Source organism: Symsagittifera roscoffensis, chromosome 9 (genome assembly GCF_963678635.1).
Source record: "Symsagittifera roscoffensis chromosome 9, txSymRosc1.1, whole genome shotgun sequence".
Lineage (NCBI taxonomy): Eukaryota > Metazoa > Xenacoelomorpha > Acoela > Convolutidae > Symsagittifera > Symsagittifera roscoffensis.
The window spans coordinates 45,365,870-45,392,058 of NC_087070.1; the positions used below are offsets into that span (position 1 = coordinate 45,365,870).

General features: G+C 46.9%; 3 protein-coding genes across 3 annotated transcripts in view; 1 reads left to right on the forward strand and 2 right to left on the reverse strand.

Moving 5' to 3' along the window:
- LOC134854376 (cdc42 homolog) overlaps positions 1–26,189 on the reverse strand; it is a 270,377-nt gene that overhangs the window by 82,508 nt on the left and 161,680 nt on the right. The window lies entirely within an intron of this gene.
- The window catches only part of LOC134854375 (ubiquitin-like modifier-activating enzyme 5), a 342,269-nt gene that overhangs the window by 63,637 nt on the left and 252,443 nt on the right, over positions 1–26,189 (forward strand). The gene's annotated exons all lie outside the window — the stretch shown is intronic.
- LOC134854855 (uncharacterized) lies at positions 4,940–8,058 on the reverse strand. Its single transcript, XM_063871213.1, has 4 exons — positions 7,989–8,058; positions 6,055–6,548; positions 5,254–5,616; positions 4,940–5,188 (listed from the first exon to the last, which is right to left on the reverse strand). Exons 1-4 carry the CDS (start codon positions 8,056–8,058, stop codon positions 4,940–4,942), a joined length of 1,176 nt encoding a protein of 391 aa, XP_063727283.1.

Sequence of the window (26,189 nt, forward strand, 5' to 3'; positions counted from 1 at the left end):
GTACTTTCTCGTTCATCTCCATCGCATGTTGGTCGGCCATCATGTTGTAAGGGATGGTGTAAACGATGAGTATGGCAGGATCCATCTGAATCCTTAACTCCTCCAAGATGCAGCTCAATTTGTCGTGAAACCTCATGACTTTCCTTAATTCTCCTCTGGACACATCATTGGTCCCCATCATTAGGGTCACCGTGTACATCTTCGCCATCCCTACCATCTCGAGTGATGCCAACATCTGCGGTGTTGCGGCTCCGGAAAAACTCAAGACTCCAGTCTGCCAGTGCGACTGGATTCGGGTCAGCACCCTTATCCGGCTGTCTCCTACGATCAGGTGAAATGCACCCTCAGGTATTCGCGGCAGTGTGGAATATTCAGCCCAGGATGCATCATGCAAGCAATCCCTTCTCGCCCGCTGCGCCGCGCTCCAATCGATGCGATTGTGCTGGTGGTATATGATATGCCCTCCGTGTTCTTCTTGTAGCTTGCGATCACAACACTCCTGAACGGTTGCTCTCTCCTGGTACCTCTGCTCGAGCTGGATTTTCGCGACTCCTCAGCTGTAACCTCTCGTGTAATTCCTTAAGACGTGACGAGCTCTCGCTCACCTGAATGCTGCTCGTGGTTGAGCTCGGGGTGTATCCCGGCAGTGCCACGTCCATCAACGGGCGTATTGGTTGCGTTGTCTCTGAACCGCGCAGGGAGGATGCTGGTTCGGCTGGTATCCATACTTCCAGCCCCTCGTTCATGTGCTCTGGAGCCGCACGGTCCAAGTTGAATCTCTCCTTCGACTTGGGAGCCTCATCCACCTCCATACGCGACTCCGGCCTTGAGCTCGCAGCAGCTCGTTCCGACGTCCTGGTTTCCTTCTGCTTTTGTTGGTCGAGCTCTCTTTATCGCCTCTGGATTCTTTCCAGCTCCGACTTCAACTGCTCGCAATTCGCCGCGTTCTCTCGCACCCTCTGCTCCTGCTGGTGTTCTGCTCTCAGCATATCAAGGTCACGACGCGCTTGATCCCTCTCAACTATCGCCTGATATCTTGCTAGGTTCGCTTGATTTCTCTCGAGTTCGCTCGATTTCTCTCGATTTATATCTCGGTCAATATTCGCTTTGTTCTTTTCTCTCTGCGCCTTTTCAAGTTGCTGAGGAACTGCATACGTCTCTTCCGTTTGCTGGGCTCGCGTCATAGAAGGTGGCCTGCTCGCGGACTGGCTAGCCGATCTTGCTGACGGTGTGACCGGCAATGGGAATTCTCCCGCGCCGTACTCAGTGGTATTGCCTAAGCCAGGATTCCTCGCCAAGTCGAATCCTCTCACCCCTCCATCCACATTCCAGGATAGCCATCTCGTCTGTTCCTGATTGGATATACCTTCCGTGGTGTAGCCAACCATCAAGACAGCTTCGGTCGCGGATTCCCTGCACTCGCCTTGCTCCTCTAATTGCAGGATGGCATTCAACATCACTGCCATCCTCTTGTCCACTTGGGTGTAGTCCAGGTCCCTCAAACGCCTGTATAACTCATCGAGCGTCGGCCTCTTTAGTGCCGCAGGCTTGGACTTCCAAAATCGCTCTGCCATTTTTTTACAACTTCTAGTTTATCTCGCGCACCAACCAACTCGTGAATTACCGAACCAACTCGTGAATTAGCGAACCAACTCGTGAAATGCCGTAGCAACTCGTGAATCACGTACCAACTTGAGTACTTGAGAAATCTCTTCCGAATGTTTCTGAACGTGAACTTTGTTCAAGACTTTCTACTCTCTTTCCAATGAGTGTGTTTTAGTCGTCAACTTTGGTTTGATCAAATCAATCTGAAAGTAAAATCCACTTTTTAGACTAAGGTGTCATATTCCTAACCTGAACCCCCCCCCCCCATTTTTGTAGTTAAAACCTTAATCCTCCAACCGTTTTTCTAAAATAATTCAATTGGAAGTTTTTAGGAACATGCAGATTCATTTAATGTTTTAGCACCGTTTAAATTATAAATGTCATGCCAATCACGTTAAAATCCATCTACCTGCCCCCGAGGTCCCCATGTACCCTTACTCAAGATCCACATGTACCCCCAACTCGAGACCTCCGTTATCCACTCGTAGCTCAGGCGATACTCAAGTAGTTCTTCTTGTGTAGGTGTACCATTATCTCTCTTTCTGCGAAGACCACGTGTAGGATGGCATACAACTCCCTTGGGCTCAACTTGCCCCTGTTTGGGTCATAAACTGGCATCGAGACCTCCATTATCCCTCTTTCAATCATGAAATCCCTCAGTCTCGTTAGTGCTAACAATACGTGCTCAGGATCTATCGTGTTCCTTTCATTGACACCCGTCACTAGAAAGCACAGGTATTTGCCCGGGACTTGTGCCCCTGATGGGGGAAGCTCAGCCATTCCTCCCAGCCCCAGTCTCTGTCTGAACAAAAACTCCACGTTCTGGTATTCTCTCTTGAAGTCAGCCTCCAGTCTCGATTTGAAGCTCATGTCATGTCCGCCGTTATACAGATCGCGGTAGTCCTGTCTGACAGAATGAAGTCGCTGTTCGTTATTAGGATGTTGTCCGTGTATTCATTGGGAATCTCAAATTTCGTTTTGAAATTACGTCCTATGGTAGATTCAGCTTCTTCCTCTCCCAATTCTAGTCCGTTGGTTTCTCTTACTTCCCTCAGTTTCTTTATCATCAAATTTTTGGTGTGGGTAAGTCCTACCCCCACTCCCCGGACAAAAATATTTATCGACGTCCCCGTCGATGATGCCGGGTCTAAATCATCTGGGGGTATTTCTAGCGGCTTTTCGGTTGCTGTTCAACCGAAGAGGGGATCTTCCGTTTTCACATGTTGTTCTATTCACGTCGTTCTGTTCAACCGAAGAGGGGATCTTCCGTTTTCACATGTTGTTCTATTCACGTCGTTCACATGTTTTCACACGTCGTTCTGTTTGATGCTTAGCCCTCCGTCTTCTTCGCTCTTGACCCCACGCATCCACTCCAGTATTCTCAGGTTCGTGTTCTCCCTCCTCTCTATCTCGCTCTGTTCCAGATCTGTTTCTTGTTCTGGTGTGGAGTAATCCTCCTTTGGATAGTGTTCACTGTCGTTGATGATTTGCCATGCGTCGCCTGCCACCAATTCGCCCACACTCAGTAACTCGTTACCCACTTCATCAGGCCTTATCTTGTCAATTAAGAAGTCATCCCCGTACCTATTGTACCTCATGCCCGTCCGTTTACGATTACCGCTCCTGTTTCCTGTCGTCATCGGCAAGTCTGGTTCCGTCCACTTCGGCACCTCGTCCTGCTCCGGATCGTTCCAGTATTCTTCCACAAAGGATTCTTCCTCTGAATCCGCTTCTATTTTTTCATTGTCGTCCAGACTCATGCCCTCGTTGCCATCGTTTTTCTCTCGGGTGCCTTTTTCATTCACCTGGCAAGCTGGTTCCACCAATAGGTACTTGAGTTCCGTCATGTTCTGCGGTACGCACCAGTCTTCTGGGGATGGGACATGAGGTTTCAAGTTTTCATAATGCGCTGCACGCCCCGTACTCAAGCGATAAAACCGTCCTTGCTGGTGCACTGCCGTTATCATGAACGGTCCTCTCCGTTTCTTGAGTAATTTCTTTGTACCTTCGGGAGGTATGACATTCTGGAAGACCCACACGTACTGGCTCACTGCGTATGGTTTCGCTTGCAGTATCTTCTCATCGTATTTCTTGCGCTGTCTCATTTGTGCTTGCGCAGTATTCCTCCTGCAGAGCTCGTTTAATTCCTGCTGTCTCCTGATCGCTTCTTTCACATAAACTTGAGGCGACCTCTTTTTCCATTTGTACTCCGGGTAAAAGAATGTTAGGGGCATTGCTCTTTCCTTGCCCGTCAACATCATGAAGTGACTGATTCATGTTGTTGAGTGTTGCGTACTGTTGTACGCCCCTAACCACCTGCGGCAGATACTTATCCCAATCCGTCATGTACCTTGAGCAGTATACACTCAGCATGTTCACCAACGTTCTATTCTGCCTCTCCACCAACCCGTTGGTCTGGGGATGGTAGGTCGTTGAGTGCGCTTGAGCTATGTGAGACCTCTTCATCAATTATTTCGTTAAGTCCCCCACGAAGATTTTGCCTTTGTCCGACTGAAATGTCATGGGACAGCCATACCGCGATACCCAGTGTGTTATCAGGTGATCACAAGTTTCCTCTGCGAGGCTGTCTGACACGCCACCGCTTCAGCCAGCTTTGTGAAGTGATCTATTATGACTAGTAGCTGGTTATATCTGACTCTGTCATACAGATCTTTTGGTGGTCTATTTGCACAACTTCATTGAACTCCGAGCTCTCAACAGACTTGAGTGGAAACTTCATCTTCCTTGGGTCTTTCACTCGCAGGCATGCATTTACCCATCGCTCGCAGGCTTTCCTTAATCCTGGCCAGTCAAGCCTGTGAATTAATCTCTGTTGCACCTTGTCTATCCCCTGGTGCCCCATTTGATCGTCCGATCTGAATAACACTTCGGTCTGATACAACTGTGGCAATATGATGAGGTTGTGCTTATGCAATATCTTCTCCTCATACTTTCTCTTGTACGCTACCACCCCATCAGCCGTGTGATAGAGTAAATCCTTCCTTTCTTTGTAGAACTGGCTCAAGATCTTGTAGCTGTCTCTTCCAGGTCCCCCTTCTCTTTGGATCCCGTCCGGTTCCATTTGGAGAGGTTACTTGTCATCTTGTCATTCTTTTGGGCCCTTATTAGATCCGACAGCCTGTATCTCGCCTTGACATGTTCCTTTAGTGCCATTACCTGACCATTCATTTCCCCAGGGTTGTGGATGTCATCTTTCAGCTTAACGCACACTATCCTTTTCATGATCTTTCTGTCGTCCTCTGGCACCAGATTTGTTCTGACATTCGAGTTGCAAGATAGTTCCCGGGGCGGTTTCCTCGATACTGCAATTTTCTCAAGCTCTTCCAAGCTGATCCAAATTGTGTGTTCCTGATGAGGGATCCGTCTGCAGCTCCCTGTCGCGGTGTCTCATCTTCTCTTCCGCCAGTATCATGCACAGACTATCTTGGTCGTCGCTGCTGCCCTCCGAATCTTCATCCCATTCTTCACACTCCCCGGACAATTTTTCTTCTCCAGCATCTTCTTCCTCTGTGGGCCACCACTCCCCGGACTCTTGACCTATTCCAAGGTGTTCATCTTCCTCCTTAAACGCCACTTTCTTTTTCCTAACCCGAGTCCGCTCAAGTATGTCATCAGAGGTTTGTCCACCAGTGACTGCACGATTTCTTTACCATCAGGATTACTCTCTCCTGAGGTGTTTTCGCCGCCGACTGTCTCACTCCTTCGCAATATCGTGACTTCCGGTTCCTCCTTGCCCTTTCTTTCGATCACGGGTTTATCGTCTGCCAGTTTCTCGAGTAATCTCATCAAGTCCTCATCTATCTGTGCTTCTCCCGCTTCTACCTTGTTGAGATCATAGCCTTTCGCCTTGAGCGTCTCTCTCACAATTTTTGACTTGAGCATTATCCCCATCGGCATCCCTCGGGTCTTCTTCAAGATTGTTTTCTCTGGATGCTCTTTTGATCTTGTATCGGTTTGCCTGACTTGTCGAGCTATCTCGTAATTGGAAGACTATCATACATTTCCTTATCCATGAAGGAGAAGCCCTCTTTTTTTCTGGCCTATTTGCCTCCCTCTGTTCCTGTCTCTCATAGAACTCCGTCTTCTTACTAAAGCTATCGGCATTTTGATGTTTGTCCCTTGTTCTGTGCTCAATTATCATGTTGTACCCGTCCAGGCGAACTATCCACCTCCCAATGTAGCTCTGGTCCATTAAGTACGTCTTCAGCCAGCTGAGTGCCCTGTTGTCGACTTGCAGCTTGGATGGCTCACTGCCTAGGTATGCTCTATATTTCTCGACAAAGGTAACCACCGCGAACATCTCCGCTTTCGGCGCCCGTACTTCATTTCCGTATCACTCAAGACTTTGCTCCCGTATGCTATTGGTTTCAAGACTGTCCTACCGTTCCATTCCCGTTCTTGACTGAGAATTCCAGAAATCGCGATTACCGACGCATCCGTATCCAGCACGTACATCCCTTTCTCCGTTGGCATCCCTGACACTTTTGCCTCGCACAACTCTTTCTTTATTCTCTGGAATGATTCTTCAGCTGCGTTGTTCCACGTGAACTTCTTGCCCTTGTGTCTCATTAATTGTTGCATCGGGTATACTTTATCCGCATAACCCTTGATGAATTCCATGTAACAATTCGCGAAACCCAGGAAGCTCATCAATTGGTGTTCTGTTTTTGGCGATTTCCAAGTCAGCACTGTTTCAACTGCATCTGGAACTGGTCTGATGCCGTGCCTGTCCACCATCCTCCCCAAGTATTTTATTGAATCCTTGATTATTTCGCACTTTGATGGTTTGCACTTTAGCCCCGACCTCTTCATGCATGCAAATACCTCTTCCAGTCGCTCGATGTGATCTTCCAGTGTAGGCGTCGCTATTACCACGTCATCCACGTAGCACATTACCAGATTGCCATACTTCTTTGTCACACCTATCAATGCATGTGCCATCAACCGTTGAAATGTAGCCGGGGCATTGCAAAGACCAAACGGCATCCGTTTCCATTGAAACAGCCCTAACTCGCAGTCGAACCCTGTTTTGTCCCTGTCCTGCTTCCTCAACGGGACTTGCCAAAAAGCCGAACCTAAATCAAGAGTCGTAAAAAATTTTGCATCACCTAACTTCGAAAGGCTGTCATCAATCCTAGGTATGGGATAGGCATCCTTCACCGTGACGGAGTTCAGGTACCGAAAGTCACAACAAAACCTCAATTGGTCGCCTCCTCTCTTTTTGGCCATCACTATTCCATACGCCCACGGTGATTTGGATGGTTCTATCATGTCATACTCTAGTAGTGTCTCTATCTCTTTCCTACACGCATCCGATTTGTGTGGGGTCATGCGCCTCGCCCCCTCCCTGTGCGGTGCCGCGGACTCCTCATGCTCTATTTCATGTTCAACAAAATTACAACATCCAATGTCTGCTTTATGTCTCGAAAAAACTTCCTCGTTCCGCTCTACTACGTCCTTGATGGCCTCGAGGTGTTCATCCGTTACCTTACCACTCAAATGCTATATTTCAGGTAAAACTGGTTTATTCATTTCCATTTCCTCTAATGTTGGTCTTTCTGGGAAAATTGAACAACTCGATAGTCCATCGTCTGTCTCCGACTTAAGTGACTTTACAAGACCTGATGAACTTTTTATTTTATTCAATCGTCTCAAGATACAGATCTTGTCCCTGTGATTGGGACAATCAATTACTTCATTCTCTTTTACATTTTCAGTCATTTCATATCGAGTTTTCACCGGTAAGGCATATCCCAACTTCCTTCCCCTAAGGATTGTTATTGGTATGTCAAGAGTATTCAACAAGACACTGACGCAGAGACCGCTCTTGGTTATCGAGAAGGATCTTCCTAAAACAGCAGCACTTTGACTGTTTGGATTGGGAACTATGCATACTTGCTTACTATCACTTAACTCATTAAAATTTTTCATCCGTAAGCCTACAATTGCCGCTTCGTTCGCTTTCAGCCTTACCCTTCTACTCAAGAACACCGGCACTTTATTTTCATTTGCCATTATCAGATTTACCGGTTTAATTACGTACTTCCTAACCGGGTTTCGAATCCTGAACATGGCGTTGTTTAGATCAATCGTTACGTCGAAGTTCCTGATGAAGTCTCTGCCTAAAATGAACTGGTCAGACTCGTTTAGGTTTTCCACCACTAGAAAGCTCATCCACAGGCTGCGTTCCCCTAGATTTAGGGCTATTATTGGTGTTCTGCCTAGTACCCGCAGCGCCCCTTTGTTAACAGCTGATAGCCGTATTCTTGAGTATATCAAGTCCACTTTGTCAAAACCCATTCGTTCCCAAATCAAACCCATTGGTATAACACTCAAGACCGCTCCCGAATCAAGTAACCCACGTAACTGAGTCTTTTTGCCACTTATGTCGAGCACGTGTGCCGACACGTACGTTTCCGTCCCGATGTGCATTGCATATTCTTCCAGCATGGCGCAGTGTTCAATCGATTTCACTTTTAGTTCTTCTTTGCCCACTTAGATTTGCCCCACTAGATCTTCATCACATGTTATCATGGTTTTCGTATGGATGTTTATCCCATCTATGTTTAGCATCACCTCATGCGGACCATAAGCTTCTGTATATCTGTTTTCAACACGGACTGACTTGCTGCCACCTCTCGTGAGTAGCGCCCTCAAGGCTCTAGACGTCGTCTGTCGGCTTATCGCACTCAAGTAATCTGCATACACGTCAATTGGCATCATAGTCTGATCGCTTGGTTCGTTCAAGTTCCTCGTTACTTCGTGGACGCCCACAGTGATTATTGACATTATTAGCTCCAATCTTTATTATGCCGAATGGCTTTCCCGTCAAAATATTCAGAGTGTTGCAATTTCCACTCCTTGTCGCTCCCACTTCGGCTTCTGGCATTGGCACTGACATACTTAACGTCTCATTCAACTTGTGCCTTTCGATCTCCTGTTTCAATCGATGCTCAATCTCCTTCGTCGCTAGGTCTCGTTTCACTTTGTTGATAGCCTCTGCAGCTGCTCTCTCATATTTTATCTCCAGAAAATTCCTGGCCTTAGCTCCCATGGCAATATTGACTTGCGTTACAGCCTTCACCGTCTTTGTCGGTAGTTCCGCACTCGGTGCCTCCGAGTTTTTTGTTTCAAACTCGGCTTGTCCGTTTCTCGTGTTCTGCACTGCCTCCAACGCTAACTTGTGTTTGGGGTGACTTTGGTTCTTTACTGCTTCCCAAAACAATAGACAGTCCATCCTGAAGTGTCCCCCTTGATTGCAAAAGAAGCATCTCGCACCTATCTTGATGATCAAGCCACTATGGATTTTGTGTTCTTCCATCTGGCTCATATCTTCCTCATCCGATGCATATCCCAGACTCTTCATGCCTTGCTTGTACGTCGTGCAATCCGCCACATGATGATCCGCTGATCCGCAGTTTGCGCATGACCTACGTTTGTCCATATCACTCCTTCAATTATAGTCTGATCGCTTGGTTCGTTCAAGTTCCTCGTTACTTCATGGCCGCCCACAGTGATTATTGACATTATTCTGGCCCCGATTTTCGTTATGCCGAATGGTTTTCCCGTCACCATTTTCAGAGTGTTGCAATTTTCACTCTTTTTCGACGAATTTTTTACTCAAGCAGGCCTGGAAACAGCTCTACGGTTTTCTCTCGAGGGGTTTAGCACCCGGCGCTTAAGGGAATTTTCGGCTTAAGAGGGAGGCTAAAGAGGGGGGAGGTTAGAAGGGGGGCTGGTTAGGTTAGAGGTTGGTGGTTGTAAAGTGTAAAAATGGGGACACTCTAGAGTAACTAATTGATCGGCATCGTCGATTTAGATACATTAGATTTTTATGCGCGTCGGTTATAAGAAGCGGATATTCAAATTTAACATCGAATTAAGGTAGGTACCCTGGTCGGATCGGGAGGAGGAACGGACATAGACAGTTTTTGTGATACCCCATAAGATCGCTAACAGGGGGGAGGAGAACGCGTGGCAATCAGGTGCCAGACATTTTTTTTGTTGTTGTTCAGATAAAAGGTTGACACAAGTCACCTTTGATTTTTAGTTGGGTACATTTTTTTTTTGCTTTTATCGATATTCATTTTTTTTCTCTGTTAAATTTTTGAATCTTTTGGTGAAGAAAGTTTTAATCGGTTTTGGACAAACAGGTGATAACAAGACACCTAGAACAAGTTGGGTTTCAACTTGTGGCAAAATATTAAAAGGAAATAAATACAAGGGGATTGGTGATCTTAACTTTTGACCAGTAAGGTTGGGTTTTTTTTGGGAAATTTTCACTAGAGCTCGATTGGTGGTACAAGGTACAGTGGCTCAATGCAGTCTTGGGACAGGCAGTCTTGGGACAGGCAGTCTTGGGCCAGGCAGTCTTGGGCCAGGCAGTCTTGGGACAGGCAGTCTTGGGACAGGCAGTCTTGGGACAGGCAGTCTTGGGACAGGCAGTCTTGGGACAGGCAGTCTTGGGACAGCCAACCTTGGGACAGGCAATCTTGGGACGAGCAGTCTTGGGACAATCAGTCTTGGGCAGGCAGTCTTGGGACAGGCAGTCTTGGGACAGGCAGTCTTGGGACAGGCAGTCTTGAGACAGGCAGTCTTGGGACAGGCAGTCTTGAGACAGGACCAGAAAGTCTTGGGACAGTACCAGAAAGTCTTGGGACAGTACCAGAAAGTCTTGGGACAGTAACGGAAAGTCATGGGACAGTACCATAAAGTATTGGGACTGGACCTAGAAGTGTTGGGACAGTACATAGAATTGTTGAGAAAATACCTAGAAGTGTTGGGACAGTATCTAGAAGTGTTGGGACAGTATCCAGAAGTGTTGGGACAGTACATAGAAAGGTTGGGACAGTACATAGAAGTGTTGGGACAATACATAGAAGTGTTGGGACAGTACATAGAAGTGTTGGGACAGTACATAGAAGTGGTGTGACGGTACTAAATGGTCTTAAGAGCAATAGACCTAGTCGGAACGATAAATTGCGATAGATCGGATTCTGTTGGTGTTTTTTAAAAAATTTTAATAAGTCATAAAGGGAATAGGAACGTTGTTTTTCTTTATTATTATATTAGCAAAATTTTTTTTTTATTCTTAGAATTGAAATTTGTAAATGGTAAAATTGTAAATAGAAATAATTGTAAATAAAAATCATGAGACGGAGCAGGGTACCGATAGCTGAAAAAAAAGGAACGGAGTCAAGGACAAAATATAACTCGTCGCAACGAAAAAAGACATCGGTTGGCCCAAGAATAACAAAGAAGAAGTTTTCAGTGAGCATGGTCAACTTAAGGAGTACTAAAGATAACAACACGAAAGAGGGCGCGGAAGGGAAACAAACGGAACCCGCCATTGAGATTGACCTAGAAACACCAGACCAGAGTGTTGATGAGGTGGAGAAGAAGACGACGGAGTCGACACCGATGCCGAATGCAGAGGAACAAAATCAAAAGTCGATGGAATTCTCGCCGATAGACACTGTGTCGGACACAACGGGCAACACGCCAGAAACAGTGAAGGACGAGTCTCAAGTAAAAAGAACATCATTACAGATAGTCCGGGGAGTAGGTGCCAGTCGGTCTTATTTGGAAGTTTGACCTTGAGGAACACGAAATACGTAATTTTGGGAGGTAATTTAATTTTTCAAAATTTCGATTGGAGCCTGTCATGCTCAACTTTCTCGCGACAACTGAAAATATCAAAAAAAAGATCAGAACATCCAATATACAATCGCGGGAAAGTACCTAAAAAAGCAGCGGGGGTGAGGGGTATTTTGGTAGTGACCTTTAAGCTTTAAAGGGTTTTTAGTCTCATGTCGCAAGCAAACTGAATTGGCTCCGACCGTTTTGAGGTAGAAAAACACGAGAGATAGTGTCCCTGACACTTGATCCAAGGGTTATAGGGCCAATTCTTCATAAACCTCATATGTGACCGAAATAGGCGACTGTTACATAGTGTTTTTATGGCGCTCCTGGGTGTTCTTACGACATCATAACTACGGAGTCGAACCCACTTGACGCAGCTCCGGGCTACATGCCCATTCTAGAGTACCGGTGGTACGGTTCAGTGGGAACGTGTAAACCTTCCGGTTGTACCGTGATAGCTTTATAAGAAAACTCGAGAAAACTTCCTGGTACGCTCTCCGAACGAGGCCTAGCTAACCGAGTAAAGGGGAGTAACTAGGGGGGGTGAAAAACGAGCAAAAGACAAAAAGCTAAACAAAAACCGAAAAAAAAACAGAAAAAGGAACAAAAACTATAAAACAAAAAATGACAGTGACTTTGACACCAAATTAGTTGGATCAAACCATTATATTAATTAAAAGTATACACATACTGTTTTTTTAAAAGACCGATCGTTTCTGTCATTTCAGCAATCTGAAAGGTGCCCCAGTGTGGGAGGTTGTGAAGGGTTTTCAGATAGCTTGCAACTTAATGGACCATTAGGAGACTTGACTGGAACAGGTGGCCTATCGAGTGAAAGAGTGGTTCACAGTGACATAGCTGGACCATTAGGAGACTTGACTGGAACAGGTGACCAGTCGAGTGGGAAAGTGGTTCACAGGGACTTAGCTGGACCATTAGGAGACTTGACTGAAACAGGTGACCAGCCAAGTGGGAAAGTTGTGCTGGTGATCAGCTGCAGGACAAGTCAAGGAAACAACCAGCACGGTCAGAGAAACAAGAGAAGACGGGGTGTTCTCAAGTTGGTCAAACGGTTATCGTTAAAATCCACATTACATTATAGGAGATAAGTGTAAAACTGGATAAGCGGAACCCCATTGTTTTGAGGAAGTTTTTACTCAAGCAGGCCTGGAAACAGGTCTACGGTTTTCTCTCGAGAGGTTTAGCACCCGGCGCTCAAGGGAATTTTTGGCTTAAGAGGGGGGCTTAAGAGGGGGGAGGTTAGAAGGGGGGGTGGTTAAGTTAGAGGTTGGTGGTTTTGAAGTGTAAAGAGGGGGGACACATTAGAGTAACTAACTGATCGGCATCGTCGATTTAGTTACATTAGACTTCTACACGCGTCGGTTATAAGAAGCGGATATCCAAATTTGACATCGAATTAAGGTAGGTACCCTGGTCGGATCGGGAGGGGGAACGGACATAGACAGTTTTTGTGATACCCCATAAGATCGCTAGCAGGGGGGAGGAGAACGCGTGGCAATCCTGTACCAGACATTTTTTTTGTTGTTGTTCAGATAAAAGGTTGACACAAGTCACCTTTGATTTTTAGGTGGGTACATTTTTTTTTTTGCTTTTATCGATATTCATTTTTTTTTCTCTGTGACATTTTTGACGCTTTTGGTGAAGAAAGTTTTAGTCGGTTTTGGACAAACAGGTGATCACAAGACACCTAGAACAAGTTGGGTTTCAACTTGTGGCAAAATATTAAAAGGAAATAAATACAAGGGGATTGGTGATCTTAACTTTTGACCAGTAAGGTTGGGTTTTTTTGGGAAATTTTCACTAGAGCTCGATTGGTGGTTCAAGGTACAGTGGTTCAATGCAGTCTTGGGACAGGCAGTCTTGGGACAGGCAGTCTTGGGACAGGCAGTCTTGGGACAGGCAGTCTTGGGACAGGCAGTCTTAGGACAGGCAGTCTTGGGACAGGCAGTCTTTTGACAGGCAATCTTGGGACAGGAAGTCTTGGGACAGGCAGTCTTGAGACAGCCAATCTTGGGACAGGCAATCCTGGGACAGGCAGTCTTGGGACAGGCAGTCTTGGGCAGGCAAACTTGGGACAGGCAGTCTTGGGACAGGCAGTCTTGGGACAGGCAGTCTTGGGACAGGCAGTCATGGGACAGGCAGTCTTGAGACAGGACCAGAAAGTCTTGGGACAGTACCAGAAAGTCTTGGGACAGTACCAGAAAGTCTTGGGACAGTAACGGAAAGTCTTGGGACAGTACCAGAAAAAATTGGGACAATACCAGAAAGTCTTGGGACTGTACCTAGAAGTGTTGGGACAGTACATAGAATCGTTGAGACAAAACCTATAAGTGTTGGGACAGTACCTACAAGTGTTGGGACAGTACCTAGAAGTGTTGGGACAGTACATAGAAGTGTTGGGACAGTACATAGAAGTCTTGGGACAATACATAGAAGTGTTGAGACAGTACATAGAAGTGTTGGGACAGTACATACAACGAAAAATGACATCGGTTGGCCCAAGAATAACAAAGAATAACTTTTCAGTGAGCATGGTCAACACAAGGAGTACTAAAGAGAACAAGATGAAAGAGGGCGCGGACGGGAAACAAACGGAACCCGCCATTGAAATTGACCTAGAAACACCAGACCAGAGTGTTGATGAGGTGGAGAAGAAGTCGACGGAGTCGACACCGATGTCGAATGCAGAGGAACAAAATCAAAATTTGATGGAATTCTCGCCGATAGACACTGTGGAGGACACAACGGACAACACGCCAGAAACAGTGAAGGTCGAGTCTCAAGTAAAAAGAACATCCTTTACAGAAAGGATAGCAATGATGGTCGGAATGAAATCAAGAGACATAGTGACGGGAGAACCGAAAGCCGAGAAAGGCAAAACATTTGGAATGATTTCCACGATAACGACAGAGGCCAACCAAGACGACAACCAGGTTAAACAGGGGGCAGCAGCCAACAATATGGCAAAAGCTGACCATGAAACAACAACTTCTCTTGAGCTGGGCAATCTGATGGCAAAACTAGATAAGATCGACAAGAAACTAAAGCACAGCGAGGAGGATAGAGAGGTGATAAAGAAGGAATTAAGATACAACAAACACGAGTACCTGGACAACTATTTCAATCTGGCGAGGGCGACAGAGGAAAAGCTTCAGAAGATGTCAGACAAGGTAGAGGCAACTAATGGAGAGCGAGACAAGAACATCAAAAAAGACATCCAAGAGATGAAGCAACGGTATGACGCAGTGAACTGCCAGTTGGGGAGTCTGAAAACGAGAATGAACACCATGAGGAGAGACCAGGCTGAGAGTTCTTGTGCCATACAGGCAAAACTAGATGCCATCTTGAGAAACTCTACATCACAGGACAGACCGGGAATGGATCGAACGCAAGGTAACAGAGTTGATTTTATGGAACCACAACGGAACAAAAGGCAGTCAACACCGTTACCATTACCCAGGGATGCAGCGAGCACAGCACCGGGAGGGGCCAAGACACCTATGAAAAGTGGAACCGCAAATACGACGGGTGGTCCAGGTGATTCCACGACTTACAATAATGCGGGAGCTGATGCCATGACATGTGCAAGCACCTGGGAGATGATGAATAGAACATTGGAAGCGTTCGCCACGAGGAACACTGAATTGAGTGAGAGAGGAGGTGGCAAATCCAGGAAGACCTTCAAGAAGCCAAAAGAATTTAAGGATGACTCAGACGGATGTATCGATACCTGGGTAGAAGTCATGAGACTACATTTGGAACAGGACAACTTGAACGACGAGAGACAAGCCTGCACAGCGATACTCAGTAACTTAGAAGGCACGGCATTGAAATGCGTAGTTGCAAAGAAGGAAGAGGAATGCGACACAGCGGACAACATCTTCGAGATATTGTTGAATCGAAGACGGGGTGTTCTCAAGTTGGTCAAACGGTTATCGTTAAAATCCACATTACATTATAGGAGATAAGTGTAAAACTGGATAAGCGGAACCCCATTGTTTTGAGGAAGTTTTTAGGTCTACGGTTTTCTCTCGAGAGGTTTAGCACCCGGCGCTCAAGGGAATTTTTGGCTTAAAAGGGGGGCTTAAGAGGGGGGAGGTTAGAAGGGGGGGTGGTTAAGTTAGAGGTTGGTGGTTTTGAAGTGTAAAGAGGGGGGACACATTAGAGTAACTAATTGATCGGCATCGTCGATTTAGTTACATTAGACTTCTACACGCGTCGGTTATAAGAAGCGGATATCCAAATTTAACATCGAATTAAGGTAGGTACCCTGGTCGGATCGGGAGGGGGAACGGACATAGACAGTTTTTGTGATACCCCATAAGATCGCTAGCAGGGGGGAGGAGAACGCGTAGCAATCACGTACCAGACATTTTTTTTGTTGTTGTTCAGATAAAAGGTTGACACAAGTGACCTTTGATTTTTAGGTGGGTACATTTTTTTTTGCTTTTATCGATATTCATTTTTTTTTCTCTGTGAAATTTTTGACGCTTTTGGTGAAGAAAGTTTTAGTCGGTTTTGGACAAACAGGTGATCAGAAGACACCTAGAACAAGTTGGGTTTCAACTTGTGGCAAAATATTAAAAGGAAATAAATACAAGGGGATTGGTGATCTTAACTTTTGACCAGTATGGTTGGGTTTTTTTTGGGAAATTTTCACTAGAGCTCGATTGGTGGTACAAGGTACAGTGGTTCAATGCAGTCTTGGGACAGGCAGTCTTGGGACAGGCAGTCTTGGGACAGGCAGTCTTGGGACAGGCAGTCTTGGGACAGGCAGTCTTGGGACAGGCAGTCTTGGGACAGGCAGTCTTGGGACAGGCAGTCTTTTGACAGGCAATCTTGGGACAGGAAGTCTTGGGACAGGCAGTCTTGAGACAGCCAATCTTGTGACAGGCAGTCTTTTGACAGGCAATCTTGGGACAGGCAGTCTTGAGACAGCCAATCTTGGGACAGGCAATCCTGGGACAGGCAGTCTTGGGACAGGCAGTCTTGGGACAGGCGGTCTTGAGACAGGACCAGAAAGTCTTGGGACAGTACCAGAAAGTCTTGGGACAGTACCAGAAAGTCTTGGGACAGTAACGGAAAGTCTTGGGACAGTACCAGAAAGTATTGGGACAATACCAGAAAGTCTTGGGACTGTACCTAGAAGTGTTGGGACAGTACATAGAATTGTTGAGACAAAACCTAGAAGTGTTGGGACAGTACCTACAAGTGTTGGGACAGTACCTAGAAGTGTTGGGACAGTACATAGAAGTGTTGGGACAGTACATAGAAGTGTTGGGACAATACATAGAAGTGTTGGGACAGTACATACAACGAAAAATGACATCGGTTGGCCCAAGAATAACAAAGAAGAACTTTTCAGTGAGCATGGTCAACACAAGGAGTACTAAAGAGAACAAGATGAAAGAGGGCGCGGACGGGAAACAAACGGAACCCGCCATTGAGATTGACCTAGAAACACCAGACCAGAGTGTTGATGAGGTGGAGAAGAAGACGACGGAGTCGACACCGATGTCGAATGCAGAGGAACAAAATCAAAAGTCGATGGAATTCTCGCCGATAGACACTGTGGAGGACACAACGGACAATACGCCAGAAACAGTGAAGGTCGAGTCTCAAGTAAAAAGAACATCCTTTACAGAAAGGATAGCAATGATGGTCGGAATGAAATCAAGAGACATAGTGACGGGAGAACCGAAAGCCGAGAAAGGCAAAACATTTAGAACGATTTCCACGATAACGACAGCGGCCAACCAAGACGACAACCACGTTAAACAGGGGGCAGCAGCCAACAATATGGCAAAAGCTGACCATGAAACAACAACTTCTCTTGAGCCGGGCAATCTGATGGCAAAACTAGATAAGATCGACAAGAAACTAAAGCACAGCGAGGAGGATAGAGAGGTGATAAAGAAGGAATTAAGATACAACAAACACGAGTACCTGGACAACTATTTCAATCTGGCGAGGGCGACAGAGGAAAAGCTTCAGAAGATGTCAGACAAGGTAGAGGCAACTAATGGAGAGCGAGACAAGAACATCAAAAAAGACATCCAAGAGATGAAGCAACGGTATGACGCAGTGAACTGCCAGTTGGGGAGTCTGAAAACGAGAATGAACACCATGAGGAGAGACCAGGCTGAGAGTTCTTGTGCCATACAGGCAAAACTAGATGCCATCTTGAGAAACTCTACATCACAGGACAGACCGGGAATGGATCGAACGCAAGGTAACAGAGTTGATTTTATGGAACCACAACGGAACAAAAGGCAGTCAACACCGTTACCATTACCCAGGGATGCAGCGAGCACAGCACCGGGAGGGGCCAAGACACCTATGAAAAGTGGAACCGCAAATACGACGGGTGGTCCAGGTGATTCCACGACTTACAATAATGCGGGAGCTGATGCCATGACATGTGCAAGCACCTGGGAGATGATGAATAGAACATTGGAAGCGTTCGCCACGAGGAACACTGAATTGAGTGAGAGAGGAGGTGGCAAATCCAGGAAGACCTTCAAGAAGCCAAAAGAATTTAAGGATGACTCAGACGGATGTATCGATACCTGGGTAGAAGTCATGAGACTACATTTGGAACAGGACAACTTGAACGACGAGAGACAAGCCTGCACAGCGATACTCAGTAACTTAGAAGGCACGGCATTGAAATGCGTAGTTGCAAAGAAGGAAGAGGAATGCGACACAGCGGACAACATCTTCGAGATATTGTTGAATCGATTCGGGTCGGGCATGAAGGGTCACCAAGCGATGATGAGATTTGAAAAGAGAAGACAGAGGGACGATGAATCAATTGATCGGCTCCTAGATGATCGCGAGAGCTTGAGAAGAAGGAGTGACCCTGAAGAATCAACAAACAGAAAGAACTTCAGCATTGCCTCGAAATTTATCGATGGGGTAAAAAGTGGCGACTTGAGGTCAATGTTAGCAACGTACTATACACTGTCGAAATATAGTGCACCGACTCCTGAAGAAATGAGACAGAAGTCAAGAGAGTACATGCTAATGAAACCCAAGAAGTACTCGTACTCGGAGAACAGGAACATTCGAGGGGGGAGTCAACCACAGGGGTCGTCATGGTACAAGCCTAGAGATGATATGGACAAACGTAGGTCATGCGCAAACTGCTGATCAGCGGATCATCATGTGGCGGATTACACAACATACAAACGGCATGAAGAGTCTTGGATATGCACCCGATGAGGAAGATATGAGCCAGATGGAAGAACACGAGTATTATAGTGGCTTGATCATCAGGATAGGTGCTAGATGTTTCTTCTCTAATCAAGAGGGGCACTTCAGGATGGACTGTCCTTTGTTTTGGGAGGCAGTAAAAAACCAGAGTCACCCCAAGCATAAGTTGACCTTAGCTAGGGTGCAGAACCAGAGAAATAGACAAACTGAGTTTGAAACAAAAAATTCGGAAGCACCGAATGCGGAACTGCCAACGAAGACAGTGAAAACTGTAACGCAGGTCAACAGTGCAATAGAGGCCACGGCCAAGAATGCCCTAGAAATAAATTATGAAAAGGCGGCGACAGAGTCTATCAACAAAGTAAAACAGGACCTAGCGACGAAGGAAATAGAGCAACGATTGAAACAGGAGATCGAAAAGCAGAAAATAAATGAGACGATCGGCGGGTCAGTAGCAGGGTCGACAAAGATTGGAAATTGCAACACTCTGAAAATGGTGACGGGAAAGCCATTCGGCATAACAAAAATCGAAGCCAGGATAATGTCAATAATCACCGTGGGCGGCCATGAAGTAACGAGGAACTTGAACGAACCAAGCGATCAGAAAATAATGCACATTGATGTAAACGCAGACTACTTGAGTGCGATAAGCCCACAGACGACGTCTAGAGCGTTGAGACACTACTAGAGTATGACATGATAGAAGCATCCAAATCACCGTGGGCGTGTGGAGTAGTGATGGCAAAAAAGAAAGGCGACCAATTGAGGTTTTGTTGTGACTTTCGATACCTGAACTCCGTCACGGTGAAAGATGCCTATCCCATACCTAGGACTGATGAGAGCCTCTCGAAGTTAGGTGATGCAAAATTTTTTACGACACTTGATTTAGTTTCGGCCTTTTGGCAGGTCCCGTTGAGGAAGCAGGACAGAGACAAAACAAGGTTCGCCTGCGAGTTGGGGCAGTTTCAATAGGAACGGATGCCGTTTGGTCTTTGCAATGCCACGGCTACATTTCAACGGTTGATGGCACATGCATTGATAGGTGTGACAAAGAAGTATGGCAACCTGGTAATGTGCTACGTGGATGACGTGGTAATAGCGACGCCTACACTGGAAGATCACATCGAGCGACTGGAAGAGGTATTTGCATGCATGAAGAGGTCGGGGCTAAAGTGCAAACCATCAAAGTGCGAAATACTCAAGGATTCGATAAAATATTTGGGGAGGATGGTGGACAGGCACGGCATCAGACCAGATCCAGATGCAGTTGAAGCAGTGCTATTTTGGAAATCGCCAAAAACGGAACACCAGTTGATTAGCTTCTTGGGTTTTGCGAACTATCACAGATAATTCATCAAGGGTTACGCGGATAAAGTATACCCGATTCAACAATTAATGAGACACAAAGGCAAAAATTTCAGGTGAAACAACGCAGCTGAAGAATCATTCCAGAGAATGAGCAAAGAGTTGTGCGAGGCACCAGTTTTAGGGATGCCAACGGAGAAAGGGATCTACGTAACGGATACGGATGCGTCGGTAGTCGCGATTTCTGGAATTCTCCATCAAGACCAGGAATTGAACGGGAGGACAGTCTTGAGAACAATAGCATACGAGAGCAAAGTCTTGAGTGATACGGAAATGAAGTATGGATTAGTGATTTCCGTATTTCAACGGTTGATGGCACATGCATTGATAGGTGTGACAAAGAAGTCTGGCAATCTGGTAATGTGCTAGGTGGATGACGTGGTAATAGCGACGCCAATACCGGAAGATCACATCGATCGATTGGATGAGGTGTTTGCATGCATGAAGCGGTCGGGGCTAAATTGCAAACCATCAAAGTGCGAAATACTCAAGGATTCGATAAAATATTTGGGGAGGATGGTGGACAGGCACGGCTTCAGACCAGATCCAGATGCAGTTGAAGCAGTGCTAACTTGGAAATCGCCAAAAACGGAACACCACTTGATGAGCTTCTTGGGTTTTGCGAACTATTAAAGAGAATTCATCAAGGGTTACGCGGATAAAGTATACCCGATGCAACAATTAATGAGACACAAAGGCAAGAATTTCAGGTGAAACAAAGCAGCTGAAGAATCATTCCAGAGAATAAAGAAAGAGTTGTGCGAGGCACCAGTGTTAGGGATGCCAACGGAGAAAGGGATTTACGTACCGGATACGGATGCGTCGGTAGTCGCGATTTCTGGAATTCTCCATCAAGAACAGGAATGGAACGGGAGGACAGTCTTGAGACCAATAGCATACGGGAGCAAAGTCTTGAGTGACACGGAAATGAAGTACGGGGCGCCGAAAGTGGAGATGTTCGCGGTGGTTAACTTTGTCGAGAAATATAGAGCATACCTAGGCAGTGAGCCATTCAAGCTGCAAGTCGATAACAGGGCACTCAGCTGGCTGAAGACGTACTTAATGGACCAGAGCTACATTGGGAGGTGGACAGTTCGGCTGTACGGGTACAACATGATAATTGAGCACAGAACAAGGGACAAACATCAAAATGCCGATAGCTTGAGTAAGAAGACGGAGTTCTACGAGAGACAGGAACAGAGGGAGGCAAATAGGCCAGAAATAAAAGAGGGCTCACGAGATGGCTCGACAAGTCGGCTGGCAAGGATTAAGGAAGTCCTGCGAGAGATGGGCGAAGGCATGCCTAGCATGCCTGCAAGTGAAAGACCCAAGGAAGATGAAGTTTTCACTCAAGTCCGTTGAGAGCTCGGACGTCAACGAAGTCGTGCAAATAGACCACCAAAAGACCTGAATGACAGAGTCAGGATATAACCAGATACTAGTCATAACAGAGCACTTCACAAAGCTGGCGAAAGCGGTGCCGTGTCAGACAGTCTCGCAGAGGAAACTTGTGTCCACCTGATAACACATTGGATATCACGTTATGGCTGTCCCATGACATTTCAGTCGGACAACGGCAAAGCCTTCGTGGGGGATTGATGGAGAGGTCTCACACAGCTCAAGCGCACTCAACGACCTCCCATCCCCAGACCAACGGGTTGGTGGAGAGGCAGAATGGAACGTTGGTGAACATGCTCAGGGTATACTGCTCGACGTATGTGACGGATTGGGACAAGTATCTGCGGCAGGTGTTAGGGGCGTACAACAACAGGAATCAGTCCCTTCATGATGTTGACGGGCAAGGAAAGAGCGATGCCCCTGACAATCTTTTACCCGGAGTACGAAGGGAAAAAGACGTCGCCTCAAGCTCATGTGAAAGAAGCGATCAGGAGACAGCAGGAATTAAACGAGCTCTGCAGGAGGAATACTGCGCAGGCACAAATGAGACAGCGCAAGAAATACGATGAGAAGATACTGCAAGCGAAACCATATGCAGTGGGCCAGTTTGTGTGGGTCTTCCAAAATATCATACCTCCCAAAGGTACAAAGAAACTACTCAAGAAATGGAGAGGACCTTTTCATGATAACGGGGTGCACCAGCAAGCACGGTTTGAGACATTATGAAAACTTGAAACCTCATGTCTCATCGCCAGAAGACTGGTGCATACCGCAGAACATGAAGGGGCTCGAGTACCTATTGGTGGAACCAGCTTGCGAGGCGAATGAAAAGGCAGCAGAGAGAAAAACGATGGCAACGAGGGCTAGAGTTTGGACGACAATGAAAAATAGAAGCGGATTCAGAGGCAGAAATCTTTGTGAAAGAAGACTGGAACGATCCGGAGCAGGACGAGGTGCCGAAGTGGACGGAACCAGACTTGCCGATGACGACAGGAACCAGGAGCGGTAATCGTAAACGGACAGGCATGAGGTACAATAGGTACGGAAATGACTTCTTAATTGATAAGATAAGGCCTGATGAATTGGGCAAGGAGTTACAGGGTGTGGGCGAATTGGTGGCAGACGATGAATGACAACTCATCAACGACAGTGAACACTACCCAAAGGAGGACTACTCCACACCAGAACAAGAAACAGATCTGGATCAGATCGAGATAGAGAGGAGGGAGAACACGAACCTGAGAATACTAGAGTGTATGCGTGGTGTCAAGAGCGAGGAAGATGATGGGCTAAGCGTCCAGCAGGTCGACGTGTCAGCAGAACAACATATGAAAACGGAGGATCCCCTCTTTGGTTGGACAGCAACCGACAAGCCGCTAGAAATACCCCCAGATAATTTTGACCCAGCATCATCGACGGGGACGTCGATAAATATTTTTGTCCGGAAGTGGGGGTAGGACTTACCTACACCAAAAGTTTGAAAAAGAAATTTAAAGAAACTGAGGGAAGTAAGAGAGACCAACGGACTAGAACTGGGCGAGGAAGAAGCTGAACCTACCATAGGACGAAAGTTCAAAACGAAATTTGAAGTCCCCAATGAATACTCGGAGAACATCCTAATACCAGACAGCGACTTCATTCTGTCAGACAGGACTAGCGCCATCTGTTTAACGGCGGACTTGAGCTTCAAATCGAGACTGGAGGCCGAAATCAAGAGAGAATACCAGAACGTGGAGTTTAGGTTCAGACAGAGACCGGGGCTGGGAGGAATGGCTGCACTTCCCCCATCAGTGGCAGAAGTCCCGGGCAAATACCTGTGCTTTCTAGTGACAAGGGTCGATGAAAGGAACACGATAGATCCTGAGCACGTGATGTTAGCACTAAGGAGTCTGAGGGATTTCATGATTGAAAGAGGGATAATGGAGGTCTCGATGCCAATTTATGACCCAAACAGGGGCAAGTTGAGCCCAAGGGAGTTGTATGCCATCCTACACGTGGTCTTCGCAGAAACAGAGATAATGGTACACCTACACAAGAAGAACTACTTGAGTATCGCCTGAGCTACGAGTGGATAACGGAGGTCTCGAGTTGGGGGTACATGTGGATCTTGAGTAAGGGTACATGGGGACCTCGGGGGCAGGTAGATGGATTTTAACGTGATTGGCATGACATTTATAATTTAAACGGTGCTAAAACATTAAATGAATCTGCATGTTCCTAAAAACTTCCAATTTATTTATTTTAGAAAAACGGATGGAGGGATAAGGTTTTAAATACAAAAATGGGGGGGTTAGGTTAGGAATATGACACCTTAGTCTAAAAAGTGAATTTTATTTTCAGATTGATTTGATCAAACCAAAGTTGACGAGTAAAACACACTCATTGGAAAGAGAAAAGAAAGTCTTGAACAAAGTTCACAATCAGAAAAATTCGGAAGAGATTTCTCAAGTACTCAAGTTGGTACGTGATTCACGAGTTGGTTCGGTAATTCACCAGTTGGTTCAGTAATTCACGAGTTGGTTGGTGCGCGAGATAATCTAGAAGTTGTGAAAATGGCATATCGATTTTGGAAGTCCATGCCTGCGGCACTAAAGAGGCCGACGCTCAATGAGTTATACAGGCGTTTGAGGGACCTGGACTACACCCAAGTGGACGAGAGGATGGCAGTGATGTTGAATGCCATCCTGCAATTAGAGGAGCAAGGCGAGTGCAGGGAATCCGCGACCGAAGCTGTCTTGATGGTCGGCTACACTACGGAAGGTATATCCAATCAGGAACATACGAGATGGCTATCCTGGAACGTGGATGGAGGGGTGAGAGGATTCGACTTGGCGAGGAATCCTGGCTTAGGCAACAACACTGGGTACGGCGCGGGAGAACTCCCATTGCCGGTCAGACCGTCAGCAAGATCGGCTAGCCAGTCCACGAGCAGGCCACCTTCTATGTCGAGAGCCCAGCAAACGGAAGAGACGTATCCTGACCTCAGCAACTTGAAAGGGAACTCTAGAGGGTGCAGAGGGAAAAGAACAAAGCTAATCTTGACAGGGATAGCGCGAAACTCGAGAGAAATCAAGCGAATCTGGAGAAAGACCAGGCGATCCTTCAGGCGCGTCGTGATCTTGAGATGTTGAGAGCAGAACACCAACAGGAGCAGAGGGTGCGAGAGAACGCGGCGAATTGCGAGCAGTTGAAGTCGAAACTTGAAAGGATCCAGAGGAGACAACGAGAACTCGACCAACAAAAGCAAAAGGAAACCAGGACGTCGGAACGAGCTGTTGCGAGCTCAAAGCCGGAGTCGCGTATGGAGGTGGATGAGGCTTCCAGGTCAAAGGGGAGATTCAACTTGGACCGTGCGGCTCAAGAACACATAAACGAGGGGCTGGAAGTATGGATACCAAGCGATTGGACAGGGATCTCGGGTCCCAGGCGATTGGACAGGGATCTCGTGGCAAAGAAAGGGGGCACCGGGGGTGGACCGAAGGTGAACTGGGCCAATTCCAGCAGGTCCGCTTCTAGCGTATTTATATGCCTCTGGAAGACGCCATTCATCCATTCCACACCTTTAGACCTGTCAAAATGGATGCCATCTGAAGACGCGTCATCCGGGAAGGATCGCTCCATCATGTCTGCCACATCCAACAACCTGGCTGGGAGCACGCTCCTCTGCTGTATTTGCCTGATTATTTCGTTGATGTTGCGCACCTTCTCATTCATTTCCATCGCATGCTGATCGGCCTTCTTATTATAAGGTATGGTGCAAATCGTGAGTGTAGCAGGATCCATCTGAATCCTCAAGGATGCAGCTCATCTTCTCATGTAGCTTCATTACCTTCCTCGATTCACCTCTGGACACTTCATTGGTTCCCATCATCAGAGTCACCGTGTACATCTTCACCATGTCCAACTTCTCAAGTGATGCCAACATCTGAGTTGTTGAGGCTCCAGAAAAGCTCAAGACTCCAGTCTGCCAATGCGACTGGATCCGGGTCAGCACTCGTATCTGGCTGTCCCCAATGGTTAAGTGGACCGCACCCTCCGGTGTTCTCGGCTGTGCGTAATACTCGGCCCATGACGCGTCATGGAAACAATCCCTTCTCGCCCGCTGAGCCGTGGTCCAACCCATAAGGTTCTGTCTGTGATACCTGCCATCTGTATTATTTTTGTAACTTGCGTTCACCACACTCCTGACTGGTTGGTCTCTCCAAGTAGGGGGTTGTTCCACTCTTGTTGAGTCGTCACGGGTTCCCAGCTGTAACCTGTCGTGTAGTTCCTTGAGACGCGATTAACTCCCGCTATTTTGGCTGCTGCCCGGTGTTGAGCTCGGGGTGTATCCCGGTAGTGCTACCTCCATCAGTGGGCGTATTGGTTGCGCCTCCAAACCACGCACGGAGGGCACCGGCTCGGGTGGTATCCACACTTCCAGTCCCTCGTTGATGTGCTCCTCAGCCGCTCGGTCCAAGTTGAATCGTCCACTGGACCTAGGAACTTCATCCACTTCCATCCGCGACTCTGGCCTTGACCCTGCAGCTGCTTGTTCTGTGGTCCTGGCTCCCTTTTCCTTTTGACTCGCGAACTCTCGTTGACGCCGCTGGATCTTTTCAATTTCCGACTTCAACTGCTCACAGTTCGCCTCATTCCCGCGTACCTTCTGCTCCTGTTGGTACTCTGCCCTCATCATATTAAGATCACGCCTCGCCTGATCCCTCTCGAGGATCGCTTGATCTCTTTCCAGGTTCGCCTGGCCCCTCTCGAGCTTCGCGCAATCCCGGTCAAGATTCGCTTTGTCTCTCTCCCTCTGCGCCCTCTCGAGTTTCGCGCCCTCTCGAGCTTCGCGCAATCCCGGTCAAGATTCGCTTTGTCTCTCTCCCTCTGCGCCCTCTCGACTTCCTCCGTCTGTTGTGACCGTAACATAGACGGTGGCT

Bases quoted from the DNA above. Each gene is read 5' to 3' on its own strand.
- LOC134854855 (XM_063871213.1), bottom strand. From the start codon at position 8,058: ATGCACATCGGGACGGAAACGTACGTGTCGGCACACGTGCTCGACATA. The intron at 6,549-7,988 runs GTGGGTTACTTG...ATGCATTGATAG, and splicing joins TGGCAAAAAGACTCAGTTAC to GTGTGACAAAGAAGTATGGC. The intron at 5,189-5,253 runs GTGGACAAACCT...GTGGCGTTTAAG, and splicing joins AAGAAATCGTGCAGTCACTG to GAGGAAGATGAACACCTTGG.